The sequence below is a fragment of the Manacus candei genome, unplaced genomic scaffold, assembly GCF_025592945.1.
Source record: "Manacus candei isolate 608988 ecotype Guabito, Panama unplaced genomic scaffold, ASM2559294v1 h1tg000041l, whole genome shotgun sequence".
Lineage (NCBI taxonomy): Eukaryota > Metazoa > Chordata > Aves > Passeriformes > Pipridae > Manacus > Manacus candei.
Window position 1 is genome coordinate 4,858,093 of NW_026138089.1, and position 18,076 is coordinate 4,876,168.

An 18,076-nucleotide genomic window follows, 5' to 3' on the forward strand; every position below is an offset into this window, starting at 1 on the left:
TTACAACCCAGTTAAATGTGATAAATAAAAATATCAATAAAAATTGAATGAAATCATTCTGGGTTTTAAAGATTTAGAGGGAAGATGCAACTAGACAGTGAAGACCAACATATGACCCTATAGGAAGGTTTAGGGTTGGTCTGCCACTGGGAAACATTCTTGGAAGAGGATCATACTCAGAGTAGTTTGAGTTCTGGACTGGGACCAAGGCTAATTTGATTGGTAAAGCTTAAATTTTAAAGTAGGGAGCAAAGCTGTGAAAGGTTCATTTAATCTGCATGAGGATAATGTAGTGAGAAAGGAATATCACAGGGTCAGAGGAATGAAAGTGCCAATACTAATATACAGACTTGGAAACTGCTGGCTAAAAATCAGCCTCTTGTGGTGGCCAGGGTGAAGTTATTGCATTGGCACAATGAAACAGAGGATCCAAAACAATTGAGTCAGAATGTGAAACTAGCTAGCACAGAGACCTGTGGAAGATCAGCAGTTTTGCCTGGAATAAGAGGATGGAATTATATGCATAATTTTGGAAAGATGGAAGAGAAAAATAAAGATGGCGAAACAGCATTATGCAATAATGACTTCAGAGAAAGAAAAGGGATGATAAGTATAACATGGATCATGTTGGAGTTAAAATCATTTAGAAAAAGGTAGGAAAAATACTGTACTGTACTGAAGTGTTGAAGAGTCTGCAGTATCCCAGAAAGCCTGGGAGATAGATTTGGACAGGGGTGTAGATGTCTGTCATGTCATTTGGAAAAGAAAATAAGTACCCTTAGTATCTCTATAAATATGGAGATACAAGGTTGTAAGGCCTAGATGTATTAACAGATCACTACACTGCAGTAAGGAGATATGCAAGAGTGGTATGAAAACTTTGTCATATGGCTAGGAAGGAATTTGCAGAATCCTTAAACATTTTTAAGTGCAAGTAATTAATTTCCATTACTTCGACTGGAAATAAAAAGAAATTCTGAGATGTCAGAATTCTCATCAAATAGAAACACTGGTTTTAACCATCATAATTTTTCCCTATTAGTTGTGTTAGTTGCATCAGGTTGTATCTTCAAATTGAGCTTAAAGACAGAGTAAATAACCTCTCTCATAAATATCATTAATTAATTTAAAAACAAACTTTGAACACTCTGATATGCAGTAGAAATAAAAAAAGGGAAATTACAAGATGTGTACTAGATACAATTCTGATTTTCAACAGAGGGAGAGGGAAGACTCAATTTTCAAAGAACTAGAATTCATAAAATACACTAACTGACTAAAAAACAGCATAATGCATTTGGGACCATCCTTAACATTATTTCATGATTCCAGCAAGCCTATTTTTATTAACTCACTAGCACTTAGCAAATGTTTCTATTTTAGTCTCTCTTATGTTGGCTTCAGAGGTTTGTAAATGTTTACAAAATGCATTCACTATATTTGCTGAATTATAACTCCTATAAAATTAAAATTTAGAGGAAGCAGAATGTTCTATGAATTGCTGAATTGGCAGGGAGGCAGAAAATGGATCCTTAATTCTTTGTGGGAGTGATCTTTAACCTGTGAAATCAAGGTAAGCTCATGTTTGATTAATATCTGATGTTTACTCAAGTTTTGAAACACATGACAACCATCTATATGCATCTCCATTAGACTTCTTAAAGTTGTTATTTTATCTTTTTAGCATACATAGTTAGGAGTCCTATGTTGAACGTTTATACATTATAAACTGAAGTAAATGAGTTTTCAGATGCAGATTGAGTAGTTTGTCGTAGCTGTGTTGAAGTCACTGGAGCTCAGCCTGAGGACCCATTTCATTCTTGATGAACAAGTTTTGTCAATAGACCCTCCCCTTTTGTGTTAAAATGTTCAGTTTTATACTCATTGATTTCAGACTCAGCTCAACCATTTCTCAAACACTGCTTGCTTCAAAATTATTGATCTTATTTTAATAACTAGGAGACCTTTAGACTGCAAGCATCTACAGGTATAGCCTGATTTATCATGCTTTGAAGCAACCATCACTGTGATGAGTGTTGCTTTCTCTGTGTTTGAGTTTACCAAGTCACAAACACGGCACACTCCATGTCTGTGGAAGTTAAGGAAGTATGAAAAATTGATTATAAGAGTAAATCCTCATCTTCTACAAAGTTCTTTCTCTTTCAATAAAAGCAATCAGAATTTGACTTCTACTTCCCTATGTTGGACATGCACCAAGTATATTAAGTTACATCTGGGTCTGTCATAAATTCCAAAGAGGCAAAAATTAATGAATGAATGTTCATGATTTAAAAACTCGTTAAAACTTATTTATGAAAGCAGACCTAAAGTGCACTGACTTCTCCCCTTGAGTTATCATCTCTCCCAGACTTATGAATAGTGCTCAGAGAGAATGAGGCACTGGACTTCCCAGGCATTTAGCATGCAGTGAGCACAGAGCATGCAAATGGGCTCGTTGAAAGTGTGAGGCAGAGTCTTGCTGTGCAGATGCAGTACTACTCATAAGGTTATGTAGTCACAAGATCACATGGCTTCTTGGACCTACCTAGTCTAAATATTGTAGAGGTTTTGCATCCCCAGGGTAGGCATGATTTCCCTTCTCTTCCAGGTGACTGAATTTATTATACTCAGGATAGGAGTTTAACCAAAAAAGTAAAAAACCTAATTCTCTACTGACTGACTGCCATCTGATGCAGTATAATTATTATTCAATGATAACTGAACTTAATAAGTTTAATGCTATTTTAGGCATTCAATCAGAGTAGAAATATCTTAAGATTTGATATTCCATAAACTTGAGAACAGCTCATTATCAGTCTGAGGTAGGTACATTCCTGTTCATGCTTCTATCATATATGAATGTAACATAATCCTTTCCTATATGGTTAAATGATGTACCACTGGGGGAAGAATGTTCCACTTCCTGGCAAGGTATGCTGGTGCAGTTAAACAAAAATACTACAAATAACTGCAAATCCTTCAGGCACGTATCAATCACTTCAGCAGGTGGTGAAGAGGAAAGGAGAAATGTTTCTCTGACTGCAGGGCAGACATTCTTTCCTTCCTGAGCAAGACTTATCCTCTCCTGCCTCTCCCAGTAAATGCTAAGACTGTGTCACATCCTGTTAAAGCATGAAAAGCTAACAAAGCTTTTGCCTTTCCTTTGCCTAATACTGCAGTAAATAACCTTTAGTTTAATCCCAGAATCAAAAGCAATCCAAAACTCATCAAAATCTAACTGGTTCATATTCCCCAATGACACCTGCTCACTAATCTGCAAAGTAACTAGTGACAGAACTTTTCAGATTCATGGCTCACAAGGTTTTGAATTTGGAGAAGAGCAGGTATTTGGTGGCAAATAAGGAAGGCCTTATTTTACAGGAGAACAGGAGAAATAATATATATCAGTCTTTCAATGAAACATTGATGAAAAACTATTCAGTTTAAATCAGGTATGAAATAGATTTGTGCTGCATTCCACTACTGTCTATCCCATTACTATGCTCAGTAAAGCAGGGTGTGTATACCAGGGCTATGTTTGTACATGACTTAAAATGCCTGTGCTGTCAATAAATAACAAAGGACAAGGTGATGAGAGAGTTCCTCCCTTGCTCTATTTTCACTTATTTTTGTGAAGATCAACCCCATTAGTGTCAACCTTTTCCAAATCAAACAGCTATGGCTGAACTTCAAAAGATAAAAGTGTGAGGCAAGTGAAAATATGCCTCTATTCAAGGCATTTGAGGAGTATAAAAATCATATGTGGCATAGGATAATGGGGTAGAAGATGTGATTTAACAATATACAGGTTTTTCTTAACATATTTTCACATGGAGGAGAACTAATACAGTTTTCACATGTCAAATAACAAATACAAAAGCAATTATGATTCATCCTAAAAATTATTTTAACATTTAGCTGATATTACTCACTGAATGACACTTCTTAGATACGTAAATAAACAAAAATAAAGCAGATGGATGGAGTTCAAGCTTTACCAGACTGAGCTGCACATTTTTCCTCCTCTACAATCAAGGGAATTTAAAAAGACAAGTTTAATATTTGTGAATATCTATGGCTTCTTAGACAGTGAGAGAGAAACTGAAGCCATTTCACCAGGGCAAATGCAACTATTTTTTATACAAACATTCATGACTAAAAGGTAGAAGTCCTTCAGAAATACAACCATGAGTTCCAATTTCAAAACTGTGGTTTTGAAATAGCACACCATTTTGCTGTTGATATGTCCCTTCAAGACTGACACCACCAGCACATTTTATAGAAAGATTTCAAGTGACTGGAAAAAAAGACTTTCCTCAGTTTATTGACTCATGATTTTTTTTGTGTAAGATTGATCCCTCTTGAGGAAGATTTCTTATCAGTCAATTAGTCCATCAGCATTTCTGTCATTTCATAGAATCATAGAATAGTTTGAGTTTGAAAGGACCTTTCAGAGGTGTTCTAGTCTGACTCCTCTGTGATGAGCAGGGACACCTTTCACTAGTCAAACCCACTCAAAGTTCCATCCAACTTGGACTTGAAAACTGTAATTAGTTATACCCACCACCTTTCTTAGGTTTCTCATACATGTTAAAACACTCTTTTTAACTTCTGAGTTATGTTCTGTTTTTCTCGGAGGGTGCAAACTTACCTGATGAAGAGGAGTACTTCTCTTCAGATGAGCTTGGATTGCTTGTAAAAATACCTTGGTGCAAGCATTTAATTTCATCCAGAAGTTATGAGGCAGGGTACTTCCAGGAGTTTCAGAAAAGGAAGGATTATTTGGAAGTTAAAGCAGATAAACACTGCCCAGGAGAAGTGGATTTACCATCTCTGACATGCAGCGTTTGTGTGACCCTGGGCCAATCACTCCAACTGAAATACCACAGGCGGCCATTCTGCTTGCCTTACTTTTTGGGGGTTCTCAACTTGTCTGTTATTGATTCAGAATAGCAAAATAGAGCAAAAAGTGTGGACCAACACAGATTTTTAACATGGTAAATTTTGCCAGTTTGCTCAGGACTCACTAATCTGTTTTCCCTCAGAAGCATTCCTGGGGAGAGATGGCTTTGGTTACATAGATACAACCATCTAAAAACACAGAAAAGAAGGCAAGATTTTCAAAATTAGTATATACTTTTGATAATTTTGATTTGAGTGTCTGTTAAGTTGGCAAAATTAGCAGTATCTCCATCTTCTTTCTGTCTGCATCCTGAGCTGACTCTAAGACTTTACTTCTCTGCAAATTTACCTCTGAGATTTTCACAGATGTAGTTCGACCAACACCTGCTGTAGCACATGTATGAATATTTGCACAGACCTCTTTAAATACAGCACCTGCTAAAAATGTATGGTAAGAGGGGAAAAATGTTTTCCACAAAAGAAACCCAAAGTGGTATTGATTTTAACAGTGCACAACACGCCATAAAATAAAGAAACATGCTTTAAAACACAACAGTGTGGAACAAATATTACCAAAAGACACAGAGGGACAAACTGGGCATCAGATGAAGAAAGCAGAATAACCAAAGTGTCTGCAATAAACACTCTCCCAATCCAAGTGCTCAATAGGATGTGCCTTAAAGAGATTAAGTTGTGCTTGGGAAAATTCCTGCACTGCTTTATGGGAAATTTCCTGCACATGTCAGAGAGCTGTGATAAGAGGCTGGCCAATGCCCAGCAAACACATAGCTTCTCTCTGCTGTCTCCTTGCCCTCACAGGCAGTGCTGTGATAATTCATGCTCCTGGCTCTGGAGGAGAGGAGAAACTTTCCGATCCCATCCCTCAGCTCCTAAAGGCTGTAGGACTGTCAGGCTGTGTAATCCTTCCCCTATCACTCAAAAGTGGACCCTCACGTTGCTCCTGGTAATGTGCCACCTCTAGGATGGTTTCCTTCCATTCATAGGAATGGATAATGAAGAAAGGTGGAGTATGGAGAGTTAGGGAGGAACATGTGACATCTCCAATTCTGAGCATGCAGACACTGGTTACAGTCCCACCACAGCTGGAAAAGCCCCTTTAGCTGCTCTAGTCAGGAAAATAATCTTGTTCTGTGGAGTATGGGCAAAATTAAACTGTTTATAACTTCCTTTTTAGAGGCTGAATATTAAAAAATTTCCTGGAGTTCCTCTATCTGTCGTAAGGCAGGATACACAAATATTTCTGGAACTAGTTCCTGACTCCCAGGTGTAAGTGCAAAACTCTGTAGATTGTATCACACTACCTCCAGTGCTTAAATATCCATAAATTATTTAAAATCAAACCTGAGCACAAATGATTATGGTCTTGTTTCACAGGTGCTGGTGGATGCACACTGTATTAAATCCACTACTCCCTGCTTGAAAACAACCTGCCAGCCTCCACAACATAAAAGAGTTAACAAACAACTACAGACAACTCCACACACATTACCTGCTGTTAGTTCTTCCCTGTATGTGAAATACGATAATAGCACTACTTCAACTTAGAAGGCTGTTACAAAGTTAAATTTACTAACATTTGAAGGAGTTATGAGAGTACCGCAGGAATGTCATCATGGAAATTAATTAATCTGCCTTCAAGGCAGGGTTTGAAGAATGTACAGTGAATATGACATGAAAGATTTCACTTTACATGATGAAAATGAAGAGAAGCATTAAAGAACTATACATTAATTAAACACATCCTTTGCACTGAATGAGGCAGGAGTCGTGTGGAAAAAACCATTCTGCAAAGGTAATTTGAAAACTAACTCATATCACATACTACATAAAATACTATAGGGGAGGTTTTTGTCTTCATAGATTTAATGTTTTCTGTATAGTTTCCTAAGGTTTTCTTTAAAATCTCTTTTTTTTTTTTTTTCACTGCATGTCTCCCAGTCTGAATGCTGTGAACCAGCTATCAGAGGAAATTACATCTGTAGGAGAATACTTATTTCTTCATGTGACATGCTATGCTTACAGGCTCCATGACCACTTCAGAGCCAGCACTAGTTCAGCAGGGCAGATTCTCCAGCAGTCCCATCCATCCCTCTCCACCCAGCCACTGGCTACTGCCTGAGCACCCTCCCTGCAGATACCCTCATACCCCTTTCTTCAGCTTCTGGCTATACTCCCATCTTTTCCTGCCCCTTCATATCCCTCACATCCATTCCCTGCTTTCCTAATTCCCAGTCTTGGAAATTCATCCTCTCTGTTTCCTTCCTCTCATCACTAAGCCCATGTAACTTCCACTGAGACCAGCTGTTCTTTCCTGTGTCTTTGTCAGACAGCAATAGGCTAAAGATTAATTAGGATTACAGGAGAGTCTTTCTTCTTTTGGTCTTGTTGCCAAAGGTGCCCCTGGAAATCAGAAGGCACAGCTATGGTAAGACAGGTAGAGTTTTTCTTCTGTAACATGAGCTAAACTGTATAATTTAATCTTTAGAGAGTAGAGCTCCTTGATGGAAGGTTAGCCTAAGAAAGAGCTGGCATGAAAACATCAATTTGGCAGAGGTATAAACAATCAAAATTAATTATTTCATTGATAAGGCAACATTAGGAATACCTGTTACTATACACACCAGAAAATCTAAATCTATGTAATCAAACTTTTATTGAAGTGTATGAACTCAAACACAAGGATATCACTTGAATGTATAGATGGAAGATGAAATGTTGCTCAGCGCCCCAATAATCTATAGTTAATAAGAAATAGTGATTTACTGGGAGACACATGAAGAACACCAAAGCAAATGCTTTCCAAAAAAACCAGTCACAAATAGTTTCCTCATCCATCCCCTTATATTGACTGTGGTCTGTATTTTCAGGTAAAAAATATAATCGCTTGGCAAAAAGAAGAGAACAAAAGGAATAGAGACGGAAAGTGGGAGGATTAAATGTGTCTTTCAGTAAATTTTGGTAAACTGGCAATGAAGATGAGTCAAAGAGGTGTTTGGCATCTCCCACCACTCCTATTGTTTTCAGGGCAACTTGGCGGGAGCTGCCCCAAGGCCACACGCCCCGGGGCCGTGTGTGTTCCTGTCTCTCTGCTGAGTCCCAACATGGTCCAGAAGCAGCAAGAACAGCAAGGTGGGAGCAAAATAAATATGTAAGGTGTGTGTTAAAGGGCCGTTCGACCACCACCAGAATGTAAGCGATGGGGAGAAACAAAGATGATGTTTCTTTATTTCTCCTCTTCTAATACTGAGTACAAAGCGGTCCTGCCCCTGCAGGGCCAGCCCGGCCCGCAGGGCCGCCCGTGGGGCGCACCGGGGCGCAGCTGGATGAGAAGGACACGGTGCCACCGATTCCTCCGAGGCCGCGTGTGGCTGCAAACAGCGGATGAAACCACCTGGATGGAAAAATCCGGGCAAACGGCGGGACCCCTCGGGAAGCCGGAGGGCACGCGCTGCTTGGCTCTCGGGGATAATCCGATGGAACGTCCCCGGTCCCCACGTCCCGGGCTCGGCCGCGCTGCCGGAGCAGCACCCGCGGAGCCGCGGGGCGGGGCGGCGGCAGCACCTGGCGGCCCCGGAGCCGCCCCCGGCCGCGCAGGCGGCCCCGGCCCCGCTCCTCCCCGCCGTGTCAGGTGCCGGGGGCGGGCACTGCGCCTGTGCGGCGGCCGCGGGGCGCCGCGGAGCCGAGCGGAGCCCCGGCGGGACACGGCGGCGGCACCGGTGGGAAGATGGCGGAGCCCGGGGCTGCGCGCAGCCACCCGCGGGCCACAGGTAAGGGATGGGTCCGCGGCACCGCGAGCTGCTGGAGGACAGCGGCTCGCCCGCTCGCTCGCCCGCCCGCCCGCCCGCATCCCGCGGCTTCCCCCGGCGCCGTCCCGTCCCTTCCCGCCCCGGCGCTGCCGGAGCCCCGCGGGCGGCGGGAGGGGGTCGCTGCCCGGCGAGCCCGGCAGGTGCCGAGGGTCCGGCCGCCATCTCGCAGGGATGGGGCGGGCTGTGCCCAGCGGGAGCCGCGGGGCTGCCGGGCGGCTGCTCCGGAGGGGACACCGAGCAGGGCTCGCCCGGGGCTCCCGGCGAACCTTTCCCTTCCCCTTTGTGGTGCGGGAGGTGTTTGCCGTGAGGTGGCTTTTGTGCCGCCGCGGTTTCCCCGACCGCCGGCGGTGCTGCCGGGGAGGGCGGGCGGCAGCTCGGCTGTGCCCCGAAGTGCAGAGCAGGGAGGCAGCGATTTATGAACCTCTTTGCGAGCGGTGCCTGGGCCTGCCCGTGCTGGTGCTGCCCAGCCCGGGCAGCAAACTGGTTGAGCTGGTATCGAGCGTGAACGCCTCACTCGGAGCCCTTGTAGAGGCACGGCTCCCAGTTAAGGTCCCTCCTCGTTGCTCGGCGAACGTAACTTTTAATTTCCGAGGGCAAAAAGGGTGTGTGAGATGTGGTGGAGGCTGCTGCTGCTGCGTATGGAGTAGGTAACACCTGGCACGGGATCAAGTCCCTGGGCCCCAGGAGATGTTGCGGCCGGGGCTGGTGGTCCTGACCTTGGCTCTTGGCTCCACGTGTGGGTGTTGGGGTGGGTCCGGCCGCTGTTTTTTCACGTGACCTCTCCTGGGCATGAGGTATGAGATGAGTGGTGATTAGGTTTTAGGTAGCTGCTCATTATATTTTTACCTTAAATATCTGATATGGAGCCTCTGCTTTGTGGATGGTAAGCCATCTAAACCTGGGGCATCAGGGGGAATTAATTTCCCTCTCGTCCTAAGCCATTGTAGTGACTAAAAATAGCTTTACAATTCTTTAGGAGATAAGGAAGTTTTATTATATTATTATCCCAAAGTTATGGAGCGGGAAGATGAATCTGAGACTTTGACTTCTCTGAGGTAACACAATGCAAGGAGCCAAGGAGGGAGACGGGAACGCCTGTGTTTGCTGTTCTTCGCCCTTTTCCTTGTACTCAGCACTCACTGCTTCTGCTGTGGCAGTTGAGCACTCAATCTCTTCTAGCTCTCGAGTCTCCATTTTTTCATGTTTCACATGGAAGAGAAGGGAGAAAAACAATATTCGAAATTCATATTTGTGACTTTTTCTTTTTCACCTCTTCTCTATAGCATAAGGAATTCTGCCCAATATTGACTTGCACTGTTCCTAGACATTTTTCTTTTTGTGTTTTTCTAGTTTATTCTTTCTAATTTCAGAGGCAAATGTTGCAAAGAACATTCACTTGTTATATAGACCAGTACATCATCTGTTTTTCACCCTATATGAGGTCGGGGATCCATAGAAAAGGCAGCATGTGGTATAATTAAAGATGATATCAAATGGGTCATGTTGTAGACCATGGACAGGCACAAGCTGATCTAATCACTTGTGGTCAAGCATTGGCCTTTGAACACTAATGCCCAAACAAGGCAGTGTAGAGTGGTCTTAGCCAAATTTTTTATTTTATTTGAATTGTCTGCTAGGAGGTCATGTATGATGTGGTGTGAAGGACTGTGTGTGTGGTGTGTTTTACAGGCAGCAGTATGGATGGGATTTGGATCTGTGCAGCAGAGAATGAGACTTTTTTTTTTTTTTGCGGGACTTAACTTACTAATTTTGTAGGAAGCACAACAGCTACTAGCAGAATCATTAATATGGAAGTGGAAATTATGTTCTTTTAATTCATGTGTTTGTATGTCCTGGAGTCCTCACCTTGTTCACAGGAGTAGGAAGAATCTTCCCTCTGTGTTCCAAAATAGGGCGCTGCCCCCCAAAAGGGCGCTGCCCCCCAAAAGGGCGCTGCCCCCCAAAAGGGTGCTGCCCCAGCTACCATCAGTGACTGCAGCCACTGTTCCCCTTCCTAAACTTGTAAATCTCTGGCAGCGTCTGAGTTTTGATCTGGAGGATTCTCCAATGCTGAGGGAATTGCTAGGATGGCAGTGAAAAGAGAGGAAGGACGTTTGGTGTGTCCAGCACTTCAGAGTGTGTGCCCAGACAAGCTGTAACAAGCAAGCCTGCAATAAGGGAAGGTATTTGCATCTCTAGACTACTAAGGAAGAGGATATTGTTCAATTGTTTATAATTCTGCGAACAAAGAGCAAAATTCTGTGGCACATGTGAATAATATTTGCAGAGCTCAAGTATATCCCATTGCCAAAAATTAAAGGCATGAGGCAAACAACAGAGAGGCTGCAGCCTGAGAAGACACTGTAGGAATGTTTTAATCAGGAAGAGTGTTAGGTGACCTAAACACAGGCATTATTGCTGTCTGTAGTAAAGGTAATGACTAAACAGCATTTGAAGGACAAACTGCTCAGTATTGAATCTCCCATCTTCCTTTCCGCTGCCCAGTGAGACTTGCTTAATGTATGTGCTGAAAGATAAAAATACTGGATATTCTGATCTTCAGAGCAAAAATGTTTTTGTTTTTTTTTCCTTACAGAAAACATGGTTACCCCTAATGCAGTTTTTAGGAAAAATAACGTGTTGTGCCTGTGTATCACAAAAACAGTTTGTGTGAAAGGAATTAATGTGTGTATTACTTTAAAACTGCTGTGTGGGTTTCTCTTCTTGATCTCAATGCTTTTCCAAGTGATTTCTTATAGGCCAAAATGATTTAAACAATCTGCACTTATACTCTTCTTTTTGTACTATACTATTTTCTCTCATATGGACATTCAAAGTTGTTTATTGCCTACGTTAATTCATGTGTTGCTTTTCATGTGATGTTATCGTTTGCAAGTATTGCCTTTAGTTCAGGGCAGTTTAATATGCTACATCCTCTCAAGGTTACTGTTCTGGTATTTGAAATATTGTAACATTGTCAGACTTTGTCTCTGTCCTTTAAAAGCAAAAGTCAAATCCCTTTCGAACAAAGTTCATTTAATTGCAGTGAAGAAAAACATCTTGCTTCTGAATTGCAGGATTGCAGAAATAAAGGGTATATCAGTTGAAATGCACATGTGAAAGGAAAGTGAAGGATCTGAAGACTTTGGTGTTTATAAGACACTATTGTATAGTGTCACATACCTCCATTTGCTTTGGTGGTTGGCATATCAGTAGCAGTGGAAGGGCATCAGGAATGATTTTTTTAATACTAGGTAATTATTTCTAGACATGCTAATTGCACAAGCATATACATATTTAATGTAAATGAAACTTTATATCCTGCATGATGATATTGTATGAAGATTTATGTAGTAAGGCTTTTTTTAATCTCATGAATAAATAAAGTACAATTATAACTTTCTTGGTTATCAGTCTTTTAATGTATGTGGAGCAAAACTGACAGGGGAAATGCTTTTAAAATCTTATTCGTATCTGTCATTCACTTACAAGGGCATTTTAAGGCTACACAATTTTCAAAGCAAGACTTTTAATTCTGTTTAATTCTGGACCATTTAGGTGGTTAGGAAAAAAAAATCTTATTTTGTTTTTGTGTGTTTCACCTCTACCAGAAGGTCCCAGTGTCAGTAATGTTGAGTAGCTTGTTTGACTCTTCTCTGTTTTGGTTGTCTTGACCTCTCCTCATGAAATTTGGTTTCTGCACCTACTCTGATAGACTGCTGGAGTTTTCAACCCTTCATTTGTGACTGCTTCAAGCTGTCAAGCAGATCCTATTCTCAGTTAAAGTTCTATATCCATTTATATAGTGCTGTTTTGGTTTTTCAAAGTAGTGTTTTATGGAATTTTTATAGATAACTGGACTGTACAGGTTGGAGGGAGATAAAGCTGATCAGGATGCAAATTTTGGGAATGCAAATTTTGGGAATGCTAACTGCATTGAGTTACAACCAAGTCCAGTTGTCGCCTCCCAGTTTCCATCTTCCTTCTTTAGTTGGCTGTCACAGTTATTCTCAGCCTGGTAACTTCAGGCTTTGTGAGAGCTGTGTGTCTTCTGGGTCCTGTTTGATGCAGTTGCATTTCAGGTGGTGTGTGTGTGACAGGTTATGCTCAGCTCTCAGTGTACTGTGGTACACTGATTTGGGTCAGTAAGTATGTTAAATGCACTTGTACTACACACTCAGATTTAACTTTCTTGTGGATATCTCCTACTGACAGAGAGGGAAAATCTGGATAATATGCTTAAATAGTGGAAGGAGTAGTAATGCTGTTATTATATAACCAGCCAAGGTTATTGGAGTAATCAAAAGCAAACTTCTTTCAGTACTGCAATGGGGCTTTTTCTAATCTGCATGGCTTATGACATCTTAGATAACTCCTGAGTTATTTTTCTCCAATTGACTTTTGTTTGGTATTTCCATTACAACTTGATAAATTACTGTGTTGTTTTCTGTGACTGGAATTAGTGCGTGTAGGAACATGGTATGTGTTAGTTTTCCCAATATACTTGTGTTCAAGCAGCTTACCCCATGAAAAAAGTGACCTGAAATCTTGGGTAGTCAGAGTTACTTTACAGCAGAGCATTACCCTGGACTGACTTTAGATAAGATATTTAGAAATACCTTTCACTGTGTTTTATCTCCACAATGATTAATGATGATTGTGTTGCTGTGTAAAGATAAGAGGTAAGTGGGTTTCACAAAGTGGAAATCTATCTAACCATTAAAATGGGAAAAAATTAAAAATCTCAAGATTATTGTTATGCTTGTAACACATCTGACAGACTTTGTGTCTGTCATTCAAATAATACAGTTTTGGTTTTTTTCTTAATTTGTATCACAAAGCTGTCAAGGTCCTAAACCCCTAGCACCCAGCTCAGCAGGTCTGACTATTGTAAGAATTTTAGTAAAGTACTTATTGTTGCAGTTAAATAGTAATCAAAAAGTGTTTCATATGGAATTTCTTCTGGTTTTGAGTTGTCTTCTGTGCTCTGTGTATGTACATACATAAGACTTTTTCATTTCAGACTTTCTGCAGTTGTAATGAACAAACCCATTAAAATGCCTGTTGGTCTCATCTTAGTTTTTTTTATTTTCCTCCTGTTACTCTTAAATGCATTATCCACAGTAGTTACGCCTTTCCTTAACTATTTATTGTCTATATCCTCTGTGATCTGAAGTCTTGTGAAGTATTTATTGTGCTTCTTTTCATTTAATGTATTATTTGTGCATACCGTCTTTGCTTGCCAAATGCCAGATTAAACTGCATGGAAATGTTTTGCCGTAAATTCTGGGACATCAGTTTCTCTTTTGCACTCAAATATCTGAAGGTTTTTGCTACTGCTTTCATGTGTTTGTGTCTCTTTCCCTTTGATCAAAAGGAAGCTGATTATTCTTGTGTTATTGAGGTGCTGCAGACAAACGTCTATTTTACGGAGATTGATAAAGCATTTCCGTGATCTTTGCATAAACTTCAGCTATGTAGCAAGTAGACTCCTGTTTGCTTTTTTGGCAGCTTTGCAGTGAAAATGTCCGAGGCAGTGATGAATAGTAGAGGTATTCCTGACGTTGTGCAGTATTCCTGGTTTGTGCAATTGCGTTGTAGCTGTTTGCTTAGAAGTAATTTTGCTTTAAACTGTTTTTCTCACCGTGCTGAAGTTTGTTTTTTGCTGTGTTTTCATGTTATTTTTCTTGGCATAAAGATGCCAGTAGCAAACTTCTCTGATTAATGTTTCACTTTTGTTAAATTCATTCCTTTACAATATGGAAAATGCAGCTTTTTGTGTTGCAGTGTTACATAAACATGCTTTTTGATTGGACCAGTTGGAAAAACATAGTGTTGAACTGAATGTCTTGTAACAATTTAGCAGAAGAGATTGTTTCCTGTGCTTTACATAGTATTTAACTTTCTGAACTTTCTGCTTTTCATTACAAGAGTAAATACGTGTTTGGCACAGTCTTGGACATTCAAATCCTTTTTTTTTTTTTCTTTTGTGAAAAATCTGGAAACTCTCATTTTTCTGTATTTTGATTACAGAAATAGGTGAAATTGTCAGAGTGTTTGAAGTCAATCCCTTCAGTAATAAGTTGTCAATTTATTGTTTTGTGAAGTTGTTCCTGTGTGCTTGCATTTGCCTTCCAAGAGGATCAGTCCACTGAATATGTATTAACTTGGTTTGATAAGATGAGCATTGTAGTCTGGGGCCCCTTCTGAGTTGGTACTTCATGCCAGAGCTGACTGCCTCTTGGCCTCATGTCCAGGTTAATACATCTGCTGGCACAAAAAGAAAAATGGATTTTATGCCCCATAACCTTACCAACCTTATGCACCATCATTGGTGTATTGTGCATCCAAGCATTTTAGAAGAAGAAAGTATATGAAGCCTCTTAAGTCTGCTTAAGTCTACTCAACTATTCTTTGTTGAATAGTTTCTCTTAGATACTCCTTTTTCCTAGTAGTGATTTTAATAAATTAAATGAGGCTCTAGAATTTATCAGTTCTAGCAGAGGTTTTGAAGGGATGGAAAAAGCTGTGTTGGATAAAAATACATGACATTGTGTATCAATTTGTGGATGCCACTATAAAAACATCTCAAAAAAATCTCCTGAAACAGCACTGACACTAGTAAATCTGATTGTTTTGTCTGTTTTGATGCCAGATGCTGGAGAACTGTTGTGGTTTTGTTTTACTTAGGTAAGATCTGGAAGTACGCCTTGCTTGGTTCAATCCATATGAATTACCAAATTACTTGTCTCGTGCCAAGCAGAAGCTAGCAGGGCTCTTCTTTATTTCAGCAAAATGTTCATTCAAATATTTATAGTTTGCAATTAATTGTGCTTGTGGGTGTGGTGGAATACTGAAGTTCTTCATGTGGCTTCGATCAAAAGAGAAAGATACAGATTTTCCTAAGGTGCTGTGGCATGCCTGGGTTTGTAAGTCCGGCAGGAGTGCTGAAGGGATCCTCCCCTGCTCTACCACAGAGAGCTCTGCTGCCTTTTCACTTAAGCAACAGATCAGGTGATGGCTGGAAAAACACTCCAGTCTGAATAAACTAGCTGTGATTGTTGAGGTGGGATAAACTTCCAATATACAATTATTTTGTGAGTAAAATAAACTTCATTTTGAAAAAAATCCAGTCACGTGAAACAAAAATAGTTTTCCATGCTGTTAAGTTCACTGCATGGCAAATCACACAAGAAGGGTCTTTCCTTTTGTCCCGAAGGGGAAAATAGGACCATATTGCAATGTTTGCAATCTTTACATATTTTAAGTAAAGGGATTTAGTTTTTCTTCCCTTGGGAGGGTGGTATCAACTAGTGGGAAGTGCTTTCCTTCTCCTGTGGCTGGTGACTTGCCCGCCTCCTGCCAGGTTTCATTGCCTTGTTTGTGTTGAATGTGACATCTGTGTGTGTGTGCAGACCAGCTCTGTGTCAGGGGAAAGAGACTTCGGGGAGAGGACTGGAATGTGCTGTTGGGTATCTTAAAATGTTGATAAACAGTGAGCCAATTATGGCTTCCAAAATAAATGACGGATGAGGTAGTTCTTTCCCTCTCCCGAAGGGAAGAGAGAGTAGGGCTTTACTTTTATGCTTAGTTTCTTGGCTTTTAGTACCACGTGTCAGCCACAGGGCATCTTTTTCCCGTATGCTTAATGGCCTATTAATAGATGTAAGTATTTCCAATATATTTCCTGGGTTTAGTAGCACTAAGTGCTGTGGTTATAAGTAAACATGGCAGTTTTCAGTAGTCAGAGGAAGTGGTTTAATGGTGCAGTGAAATGAATGGGTGACCTTCCTTTGGCATAAATGAGTTTTTGATGAGGTTCTGGATGTGAATGCTGGATTGCAGGGTTATGGGCCAGGATATGTTTCATGGCTCATTGGGGGCAGGTTATGGCACTGAATGAAAACCTTTGAGTGATGCACGGGGAGAAATTGTTTAGAGAAAGTATTATGAAGAAAGGTTGCATTTCTCTGGTGTTATCAAGTTACAGAAAGAAAATTTGAAACAGAAATAACTGCACAGACTAAGGCATTTACAGATAACGGAAAGAGTTTGGTTTTCATAATAATTTTTGTAATCTAAGGGCAATTTTGCATCTCCCTTGCAGTATGTTTTCCCTGTTTTGGGTTGGACTGTTTTTTTGTGCCTCTGAGGTTTTTGTAATCTCAGTTCTTATAGTCACTGCCTGTATCTAGCCTTCCTTTAATTCTCATGCTGCCAGAAGATGTCATAAAAAGAATAAGTGGCCTATCTTTGAATTATAATATATTTAATATGTGATGAAGTTGTCCAAGTCGTGTGTGAATGGAACTGAAAGTCATGTTACACAGTACAAGCACATCCACTTTCAAATCCAATTTTTGTCATGACTGGTCTCTTTGAAATGCTGAATACAAACTGAATACTGTAAGGGAAGTCTTCATGCAACCGAGGTTCCTTGTAATGAATGCTCCCTAAAGCACAGTGACAAGCTTACAGGCCATGTAGCAACTGAAAAGGTGTTTAAAATAGCACAGTGATGCTCCTGGAAGACCACTGACTTCTCTGTTGCTGAAAACCCGTGTACTGCATAGATCTTCTGGTGCCTGCTTGCTGATAGTGGTGCATCTGTGCTACTGATGAACTGACATCCTACTGGGTTAACTCTTGAGATTTTATAAGTTGGCTTTTTATTTTTCTCTCTAATGGCGTTTTCCTCATTCCCTGTTCTCGTGTACTCACCCCTGCCTACAAAGGGATAAGTGAGAGAGAAACAGTATCTCCTTCACTGCTGTCTTCCCTGGTGGCCAGAAGAAAAGCATAAGGGTTGGGTGTAAGATCACAGCAAGCATACAACATGCTTCCTAGAGTCCCACAGATTACAGTTACAGGAGTTAGAGATGTATCCAGAAGACTTGGATACGTCTTCCTTACATACATATTCCCATGCTCTAGCCTGGTCCTTGCTCCAGCTTCATAATTACACTCAGTACAGTAATTAATTCTTGCATTTGGTGTTCCAGCAGAGCTCGCCCCTCTCCATTCAGCCTCGGGAGTGGAGGGAGAGAAAAACATGATGCTAAGGAGGAGACTGGGCCCATCAGATGGGATCCAGCAGGAACTGACCTCTCACCAGCCCACCTGCGTCCTGCAGTGGGAGCCCAGAGGGCTAAAGGAGCTCCAAAATTTTTCTTGTGGCAGCTGCAGGGGAGGCAAGGAGACCTTGGAGAAGAAGAAGATGGAAAGGAAAAGAAAATGCATTCCATGTTATTTAACCTCTGCTTCAGGCATTACAGTTCAGTAATAGAGAATCACCATATCAAAGAGCTCTTTGAAAATCAAAGGTAACAAAACCAAATAGGCTGAGG

General features: G+C 40.9%; 1 protein-coding gene across 7 annotated transcripts in view; it reads left to right on the forward strand.

The window, feature by feature from the left end:
• The first annotated feature begins 8,573 nt into the window (after window positions 1–8,573).
• MAP7D2 (MAP7 domain containing 2) overlaps window positions 8,574–18,076 on the forward strand; it is an 82,098-nt gene continuing 72,595 nt past the window's right edge. For 3 of the 7 annotated variants that reach the window (XM_051794860.1, XM_051794864.1, XM_051794867.1), the window contains exon 1: window positions 8,575–8,690. In XM_051794860.1, the coding sequence (XP_051650820.1) occupies window positions 8,648–8,690 (43 nt within the window). In that variant the 5' untranslated portion in view covers window positions 8,575–8,647. Of the gene's footprint in view, window positions 8,691–18,076 lie in introns of all 7 variants that reach the window. The other 4 variants (XM_051794862.1, XM_051794861.1, XM_051794863.1 and 1 more) reach the window with 4 other exon arrangements.